Source organism: Molothrus aeneus, chromosome 6 (assembly GCF_037042795.1).
Source record: "Molothrus aeneus isolate 106 chromosome 6, BPBGC_Maene_1.0, whole genome shotgun sequence".
Taxonomy (NCBI): Eukaryota; Metazoa; Chordata; class Aves; order Passeriformes; family Icteridae; genus Molothrus; species Molothrus aeneus.
The window spans coordinates 40,821,905-40,831,813 of NC_089651.1; the positions used below are offsets into that span (position 1 = coordinate 40,821,905).

At 41.5% G+C, this 9,909-nt stretch overlaps 1 protein-coding gene across 1 annotated transcript; it reads left to right on the top strand.

Moving 5' to 3' along the window:
• Positions 1-1,981: 1,981 nt before the first annotated feature.
• On the top strand, positions 1,982-9,228 carry CIPC (CLOCK interacting pacemaker). Its single transcript, XM_066552547.1, has 6 exons — positions 1,982-2,002; positions 2,240-2,479; positions 4,389-4,563; positions 5,467-5,636; positions 7,787-7,856; positions 9,072-9,228. Exons 1-6 carry the CDS (start codon positions 1,982-1,984, stop codon positions 9,116-9,118), a joined length of 723 nt encoding a protein of 240 aa, XP_066408644.1. The 3' UTR covers positions 9,119-9,228.
• Positions 9,229-9,909: the final 681 nt, after the last annotated feature.

The window sequence follows — 9,909 nt, forward strand, 5'->3', positions numbered from 1 at the left end:
TCTCTATTAAACAGTAATAACAGTATTTCAGTTATCCTACCTGTTGCCCCTTGGAGGAAGGCCTGGTATCACACATTCCAAATCTGTTCTGAATCACTGGAACTGAACAGCATGCTGTCTGTCCCAAACACAGGCCACTTGCTCTCTGGTGAGCTGTTTTCACTGAGCACCCACACATACTCCTTATCCTGAGAAATCCAGCCTCTGGAGAGGACAGTAAGGGTTGTTTCTGGGTACAAGGCAACCCAGGACCATGCCTGTACAAATAAGATGATACAACAGCATTCTTAGCATGCTTTTCCTCAGAACTCAAACTCCTGAACAGTAAGGCATCCAAATCCAGACTCTAGAGATCACACATCTCACACTACAGCTTAGATGCACTCAGCATTAAGTGCTCAAAAACACATCCTAAGAGTCACTAGTGTTCTCTCACAGCATTTCAGATTGGTAGGACTGGAACCCAGCAGTGCCATATTTTTTAAAATGACGGTGTCATTTCATGCAACATCAGACATTTTTGTGTTGCATTTGGCAAGTTGTTTATGAGACTATGCTGAGATTAAAGGTCTTTCTCTTTCTCATTCAGGAATTTCTTAGATCTTGTTGACCTCTTTAATCAGCACATTTCAGGTTCTTTAACAGGACCATCATAACAATGAAAGTGTTTCTTTCCATTTCTATTTAAGGAATTAATTTTGTATTTGCTCAGGTCTTCCTCATAGCCTTTTCAGTTTTCTCTAATGAAATGGCTTTCATATCCAAATGCAAAATACTCTGACAGATTTCTGGGTGCTGGTAGCATTTATGGAGTTCTCAGAACAAGAATAGCTACTCTAGTTTTTTCATTGAACCAGGGACTCACTTCCTCCTATTTATTTGCCCTTGGTTTATATGCAGTCCATGTAAACCAAATCCATGTATTTTATACTTCCCAGCCATGTAAAAGTTGGTTGGTTTTTTGTTTTCACTCATAACAGGAAAAAGTGATTCCTCCTCTGTACTCGGCATTGATGAAACCATACCTTGAATTTCGTGTCCAATTCTATGTCCCTCCTGTGAAAAACGCCAATCACTTGTTTTTAAAATTTTTAAAAGTTTAATAGTAATAAAATGGTTATAAAAATAGCAATACAATTAGAGTAATAATAATTTGGACAAATTGAATTAGGACAATATGAGACAATAAAGGCAAAGAGTTACGGACATCCGGGTACCTTTTTCTGGGCAGCACGAGCCTGAACAAAGGATTAGCCCTTAAAAACAATAGCCTGTTGCATATTCATACACTTCATACATGATGCATAAATTCCATTCAAATAGAGGATTCTGTCTGGTCATCATCAACTTCTTCCTCCGAATCCTAACAGCGCCTTTGAGGCAGGAAGAAGTTCATTTCTTCTGATAAGAGGGCAATAAATTCTTCTTCTCTGAAAGATTTAGGTGTCCTGTGGCTGCTATCGTGCTGCGAGTCCTTTCTTTTTTAAAAAAAGTATCCTACATAGCATCGTTTCTATTTTAACAATTTTTATAACCTAAAACTATATTTAACACAGTACGTAAGAGAATTAATACAGCATTACTTTCTAACACAACACATATAATATTCATTTTAATATTTGGAAAAAGCCAATCATAAAATACATGCATTTTTCACACCTCCCTTCAGGAAAAGACACTGAGGTGCTAGAGTGAGTCAGGAGAAGGGTGATGAAGGTGGTGAAGGATCTAGAGCACAAGTTCTGTGAGGAGCAGAAGGGGGTGTTCAGCCCAGAAAAAAGGAGACTCCGGGGTGACCCTATCACTGTCACAAGGAGGCTGACAGGAGGCTGTAGCCACACAGGGTTTGGCCTCCTCTCCCAGCAACCAGAGACAAGAGGACAGTCTCAAGCTGTGCCAGAGGAGGTTCAGGTTGGAGATGAGAAGGAATTCCTTCACAAAAAGGATTATTAGACATTGGAACAGGTTGCCCAAGGAGGTGATGGAGTCACCGTACCTGAAAGTACCTAAGATTGGATGTAGCACTTGATCGAGTTGACACGGTGGTGTTAGGTCATAGGTTGGACTCGATGACCCAAGGTCTTTTCCAACCTAACTGATTCTGTGATTCCTTTTTTCGCCCTGTTTTCCCTCACTGAGACAAGTTTGAGACCGCTCTGATGCTGTTTCCTTCATATTTCCTCTCACATTCATGGACTGAGAGAGGCTGCACAAACACCTAACCTTCTGTGTGGGGAAGAATCGTACTTTTTTGTACAGCATTCGGGAGGCGCAGCGCCATTCCGAACTCCGGGCTCCGCTCAGCCCGCCCGGCTCCCTCACGGCCGCGGCTGCGGCACGCAGCTGCCTCACGGCCCGCTCTCCGGCCGACCGCTCTGCGCATGCGCGCTCGGGGCGCGGCGGCCGTGAGGGCGGGGCGTGCCCGGAGCGGGTGCGGCGCATGCGCGGCGCGGCTGAGCTGTGGCGGCCCCGCGCCCAGGTGAGGGGCAGCCCGGCCCGGCCCGGCCCGGCCCGGCCCGGCCCGGCCTGGCCTGGCCTGGCGGGAGGCGGCGGCCGCGGCCGCGGCCGTGGCCGTGGCCGTGGCCGTGAGCGAGTAGTGGCGGCCCTGGGGCCCCGGGACTGTGCTGTACCTGGTGCGCCTCGCCCTGTGGCGGGGCGGTGGCTCGGGACCGGCAGCCGAGTGGCTCGGCCCGACTGCGCGGGCTCTCCTCGTGCCGCAGGAGTCTGGCGTGCGGGCCCGGGAGGCGGTTGGGTGGTATCAGCGGCACGGACAGCCCCGGACGACGGTGTGGGCGCCCGGTTGTAAGGGCGGTGCGCGGCCCAGGTCCTGCTCTGGCCCGGGGATGAGCAGGAGGTTTCTCACGCGCGTGCCTCGGGGGAGTGGCACTTCTGGTTTGTTTCTTTTCGGTTGTGGTTGTGGTGTTTTGCCTTTTTCTGTGAGAGAAGATGGTGTGTCAGCCCTTTCTAAAGCTTCGCTTAATGCAAAGCTGGCAGATGAGGTGTTCTTACTTTATTTTTAGTCCTCTTTCTTGTTTTGGTTTGAGGTGGCCTTGGTTTTTTGGGGTTTTATTTTAGATTAGCATTTCTGCTTATCACTTTCTTAAAAAATACATTTGTTTTGGAAAGGGTTAAGTGATGAAAGCGTGGATCAGGTCTTAAACTACTTCTTCTATTGCAAGGATAGCATCTAGGTTGTGCTTGTGTAACCATGTTTGTTCCATACCTGTTAGCAGGCAGGCAGGTGTGACTGAAGATGGAAAGTAAAAGTGATGCAAGTGGCTACTTGAGGAAATTTTCTTCTGCTGACCATAATTCTATCATTCCTGTAATAGACAGTCATATTCCCATTTCAGAACTCAGTACTGGTGCTAAGACTCGGTATTTTGGAGCACGCTTCTAACAAAGGTGGCAGGGCCTGAGGAAGAAACTTGGATTTTGGTGTAGATTATTTCAGAATGTCTGTTGCAATGTCATTTGAAGCAGCTTGTACTGCATGTTGCTGCTGATAGACCGCTGGCCTGAGTATGATGCAGACTCCAGAGTTCCTGTTTTTGTAATTTAAATATAAAACTTAACATTGAGACATAACTTCAGTGGGTTACTTTATAGGAAAATAATTTCTACAAATAATAGTAGAAATTATTTCTGCACTTAATTATGTCAGTTTTCTGTTAGCCAGTTTCTCAATTACCTTCTTTAAGAGAAGCAGAAACTTAGTCTTACTGGATGCTGCCTACCTTCAGAAAGCAGCTGAAGGTTGTGAGAAGTATGTAGCGTGAGAGGCCATAATGTTACTATGTTTTTCTGATTTTCATAGCTTTTAGTTTCAGCCTTTCAGTGTTTTCATTCTGGGTGTGAGCATTTCTAAGGCTCTGTCTCCCCTAGGAGTGTATTGCAGTATGTGTTGCTCTTTTAGTAGCAGATTTCTTTAGCCCCCAGTGTGTTCGCTGGTCACTCATTCTTTTCTCTGATGACTTACTCTACTCTTGAGAATGAAACAAACTGTATTCGCAAAACCACAGCTTTGCAGGTTCAGCTGTATTTATTGTAAGAGCTTCACCCAGCACAACTGTCTTGTTTTGCAATTCAGCCCTTGGGACAACAAAGTAAGATAAATAATGCCCTGAGTAATTCCCATTCTTGAAATAAATGTTGTTTATGAATAGCCTTTAATTTTTAGTTTGTTTTTGGGGTGGAAAGACATGTCCAGTACATTAGCTTTTGATCTGAATTTCATTCTTTCAGCATTTTGAGATATTTCTTAAAGTCTGCAGTTAGATCACTGGCAGTATAAAGGGAGATATGCAGCTATCCTCCATTGTTATCTTATAGTGATGGAACTTTAGATTCAGATAAAGTCCTTTTATTGTTCTTAACTGTTTTTGTAGTTCCTCAATGGAAAAGGTGTTGAAAACTGTCCACGGCACCATGGAAACACTCAGACAAAACAGTCATCTACTGACACTGGTGAGGAATTGTTGGGCAGAGTGAGGGAAATGAAGAGCTTCAACCATCGCTCCAGTATGGCAGCAGCAGAATCTGACAAAGACTCCGGATATTCAGGTTTAGAAGAACACTGTGTTACCTTTTTTGTGTGTTACCATGCTGAGGCTATGCTTTAATTGGTGGTGTTTAACAAATCTGAGTAACCCCTTCCAGTTTGTGTCTCATTACCTTGGAGGGCCTTTCTATGCAAGATAGGTTTCACCTGCAATCAGCTTACCACCAAAGTTTTATGAATGGAACATTACCAAATTACAAAGTTCATCCTGTGAATTGAATGGCATGGGAATTTAGAATTAATGGAATAATCTTAGACTCTAGAGTCTAGAAGTGGAGATGTCAAAATTACTTTTTCTTTGCAGTGATGAATGAATTGTTTGATTATACTGCCCAGTGTTTCTCATGATCTGACCATATTGTCAGTAGAGCCTGATAAACCAGAGGGTAATGGTTATAACATCAGTAAAATAATAGACATGATGTGCCATTTTAGTACTCAACAAAACTGTGAAAAAATGACCTTTAAACATGAAAAAAAAGTACTTTCTATGAAAAGTTACCTGCTTCACTGAGTTTTAGATAAAATTTCAAGACACCAAATGCCTGCATCGCAAACTGTGGATGTGGCAATGCTGGAGCCTGTAGTGCTTTCCTGTATCAGTTTTTAGACTAATGCAACCTTCATGATACTATGCAGTCCCTTGGAGACTAAGTACAAAAGAGCAGAAAGTAATAGATTTTTGGTGTAGAAAATGTCTGTATAAGAACTGACCTGAAATACAAAGCCTTTTATTAGAGGCTGCCTGACAGCTGTCATAGCAGCTTTAATTTTGTTGATATTACAGAACTAAACTTTTTTGTTCTTTATGGCAACTTGGTTGAAGGAGGCAGAATATTAGAACTGAAAGGCATGTAAGCATGTTGCATGTGGAACAACTAACAGCTGAATTCTGCATCTGGCAGATGGAAGTTCAGAATGCCCAAGTGCTATGGAGCAGACAGACTCGGAGGATGTGCTGAATGCGCTGTGTTGGAATGCAGAGGATGGACCTTGGCAATGCCCGAGGACCACAAGCAGCTCCCTTCCTGCCCTATCTCCTATGGTTGTTATGAAAAATGTGTTGGTTAAGCAGGTAGGGAAGACATAATGTCTTGAAAAATATTGCATGTTCTTAATTTTTTTTAAAAAACATTTTTCCTTTCAAAAAAGATTTTGTAATGTTGTTGCAGTCCAGGAAAAAAACTGGTAATTTAAGAAGTTGTAGTATGATTGTCTGTTCTTTGGAAAGGCAGCTGAAATCACTAAAATGAAATGTGAAATAGAGATACTCTGCTGAGTCTCCTAAACCTCTTTGTCTCAAAGGAATCCCAACAAAACACATCTTCATAGCATCAAAGATTAAATAGCACCTGAATAGCACCAAAGATTAAACAGAAAAGGGTGATTTGCTTTTGAAAGCTGCTGTTGTTTTATTATTCAAAAAAGATGATGAAGTAGGATGATAGGTTTGTTGCCTCATTCTTAGATTCTAGAAATGCTTCAATGGAAAACATAAATCCAGAATGTTATAAATGAAAAAGTTAAATCCTTATCTGAAATCCTTATCTGTGGTACTTCTGCTTTAATAGTTTTTTCACTTAATTGCATATGATGGCTCACATTGCACCAATTACAGCCCCTATTTATGTTCTTCAGTATTCTTGTGATGTTTAGTTCCTCCAGCACATCTGTGAGACCCCCTGTGTAACTTTAACATTTTAACACAAGGTATGAGAAGTACGGTCATATTATGAGACCTCGTGCTCTGTGCTCACTCATTTTTGGAGCAGAGCAAAAGTTTTTCAATGCTTTTTACTAGAGTACTTCTGAGAATACAGTGGGAAGGGGAAAAAAGAATATAAATCCTGATTCTTTTTCTACTGAACCCGTTATGACAACAAGCAAGACCTAATATTCCCTGTTAGTATTTAACAGATTATGCAGTTGTGGGGGAGGTGATTCTGCTTTCTAAGCATCGTGCTTTATCTTGACAAGAAACAATTTTATTTTATAGTCACATTCCTAGATGTGTGGACAAATTACTGTGTAAACAAATGCTGAAGTTTTTATTTGTAAAGTCAGGAATAGCCAAGCTTCACCAAAGGCTGATAGCCTTTGGCCCAGAGCACAAAAATTAAGACATTACCTGCACTGATTCCAGTGTTAAACTCCAAGTTGTGTTGCAAATAAGAAAAAGTAGCTCCTAATAATAAGTAGCTTATATAGAGAGAGATATAAAAAAATACAACCACATATGTATATATAACCCTGGTAGTATAGGAGAAAGGAAATTTGGCAAGAAAGACTTGGAGATGGATAAAATGTCCACACTTGGTTCTCTTGAGCAGTGCATCGTAATATCTAACTACATATGATTAAAGACAATAATGTCAAATTGAAAAATGTTAACTACAATAAAGGAAAGCAACAAGTCTAGGTCAGAATAATAATGAAATGTCTTTCTGCCTTTTTTCATTATGCCTAGTTAGTTCAGATGGTCATCTTTTTAAAATGGTCTTTTCAACACAGCGCTCAGTTGGGCCTGCTGGATCAAAAAAAAAAATAGCAGCATCCAGTTACTGCTGTTTATTTCTTCCAGTTTCAGTTTCCACCAGCATCATCCTTCCATCTTGGAACCACTGTGATCCTCTACAGTGGTTGTTACCTGCTGGCCCAATTTCACAATGTAAACAGCTAACAGTAATGATGCTAAAAAAAAAAGTCAGGTGGTGATTAATGCCAGTGCTGATTGTGGTAAGGTTTCTGTAAGTCTTGTAAAAGTCTTTAATAAATGGGAAGGCTTTTTAGGCAAGTGACAGTGATACATCAAGAAGTTAGCTTTCACTAAAAAATGCAACAAAACACACAATTTTCAGAGTTAGTAAAATCAAAGTGGCCTTCTCTACTGAAAATGAGATTTTGAGTAGGAGAACTAGAGCAGAGTGCTATGTGAGAAGGAAAAGAAGAAAAAACAGAGATAGGAAGAAACCCAAGAGGAAGATAAACAGTTACCACAGCTCTTTTGGCCTCAATGATTATGGGGCTCTGGTGTGCTAGGTGCTGTTCAGCAGTGCAGTTACTGGCAACTTCTGGCTCCAAAGCCTTGCTTCTTAAGGCTACTTGTTCTGTCCTGTGTCTGTATGGCTACAGTATTTATATGCTTCCTCACTCCTTACATCTCCAGATATTTTTCTTTTGAATGTTCTTTCTTCTGTGTTAAGGTAGTAATATTTATTTTTACAGGTAGCTGTTCTGTACCCCTATTCCATAAGCATCTTGCCCACTGAACCAAAGAAACATTGTGTCAGAGTAGGTAATTGAATCTTATCTCCAAGTCTCAGTGTCCTAATCAGTGGGTAGTACCTGCTTTTGGTAAGTTCCAAGTCCTTTACTGGGGGAATGGACTTTAGCAAAGCATGTTAGCGTTTGCCAGTTTAAAACTTATGAGACTGGTGGAAAGGATATGGATTTCAGATGACTTAATATAGACTAAAAATAATAATACATATTTGTGGTAGCTAAAAACTGTGCCTTCAGAGCCGGCCTGCCAGTTGTGTTCCAGTTGTAAGGAATTGGAAAAGCAGCTGACAAAAATATATTAGTATAATTGTAGCAGTGATGGCTTAAATAGATTAAGAAGTGAGATTTTGCTTTAGACAGAAATAATGTCTCTTACTGGACCATTTGATGTCTTTGGAGAAAAGCAGTCATGTTTTGGGCCAGAAGGTCTCATGAAGATCTGTAGTAAGGTGTTGGAGGAAAAAGAGGTAATGTCTTGTAAAAATGGATGTTTTCCCCTATATTCCAGAGTATGGCTTGTGGGAGGGAATAAAGCCTTGGGCGTTGTTCTTGAAATAAAATGCTTTTAAGGTTTATCAGTGCACACGCTTTTCTCCTTGCATTGGTTGATATTCAGCCTTTTTTTTTCTGTTTTATAGTTTTAAATTTACTGAAACTGTGTATTGTACTTCGGATTACAAGGCTTCCTGAACAGCTGTTGTGTATCTTAAATAACCATTTCAAAATCTTGCTATAATAATAGATTTGAGAAGATTTGAGTTGCTACCTTTCAAGAAAGAGGGAGCCTGATTTGTTCCTAAAATGTCTGTGCAATCTTTCCTTGACTCTTAAGATATTTCATAACAGAAAGCTTAATTATTTTTTCAGCTTTCCTGTTCAGTTGTAGTTTGACCCCAAGTCTGGGTTGAACTTTTAATGAACATTTTACAATATAAGCTTGCACTGTAATCCTCACTTAGGAAAGCATATATAAATTGAATTGTTTTTAAATACATCTGCTATTGCATAGTAAAAGGATTATGGATTACAGCTTTATTTCCAGCGTTACACTACACTGTCAGAAAAAGAGAAGGATGAGTTTGATAGAAAACTCTTTACACATTAATTGGATAGTACATATCAAATGTAGAAAAATGGCACAGTCCACCTGTTTTGTTTAAATTTGTTTTTATCGTCTTCTATGACACTTCTGTAAGACTTGTGGTTTTTCCCTGTTTGTGCTTCTCAGGGGAGTTCATCACAGCTCCAGTCTTGGACTGTGCAGCCATCCTTTGAAGTGATTCCAGCTCAGCCACAGCTAGTGTTTCTTCGTCCATCAATCCCACCTCCCATTAATCCTCACCCTGTTGGGAAAAAGAGAAATGACTCCACTAATTACCTGCCCATCCTGAATTCTTATCCCAAAATAGCACCACAGCCCTGCAAAAGAGATCACTCCTTTGATCTAGAAAAATGTCAGGAAACCACTTGCCATAAACGACTCTGCACAGAAGCACCCAAGATGGAGACTTCTCCTGGACTGATGAGCACAGGCTTGCCTACTAGCTCTTTTTCCCACCTACCAGTTAGCTTTAAGACCCCTCAGGATTCTAGCCAGCAAAGTTCTTCAGCACTGGTGACAAGTGGAAAACTGTCAGCTCTTCCTGGTTTTCATCGCGTTTCCAGCGATGCTCAGAAAGTGCCAGGTTTGACTCCCATTTTGCCTTTTGGAACTCTGCAGGCAGCAAAGTGCACCCTTCATGAGAGCGAGAGTGCATCACAGACTGCAGTGCCTTCTGCAGCGTGGAGCCCTCCGTTGATACCAGAAGAGATTTGCAGCACCCCTGAGTTGCTCTTGCAGCAGCAAAGCAAGTGCAGGCGCTTTCAGAACACGCTTGTTGTGCTACGCAGGTCAGGACTGCTGGAGATCACCTTAAAAACCAAGGAGCTCATTCATCAGAATCAGGTGACGCAGGCTGAACTGGACCAGCTGAAGCACCAAACACAGCTTTTCATAGAGGCAATAAAGAACAATGCTCCACAGTCATGGGCAGAGCTAGAAGCATCCCTAACAGGATCTGATAAAG

Bases quoted from the DNA above. Each gene is read 5' to 3' on its own strand.
- CIPC (XM_066552547.1), top strand. From the start codon at position 1,982: ATGGAGTCACCGTACCTGAAA. The intron at 2,003-2,239 runs GTACCTAAGATT...TGTGTGGGGAAG, and splicing joins TGGAGTCACCGTACCTGAAA to AATCGTACTTTTTTGTACAG. The intron at 7,857-9,071 runs GTAATTGAATCT...TGTGCTTCTCAG, and splicing joins GAAACATTGTGTCAGAGTAG to GGGAGTTCATCACAGCTCCA.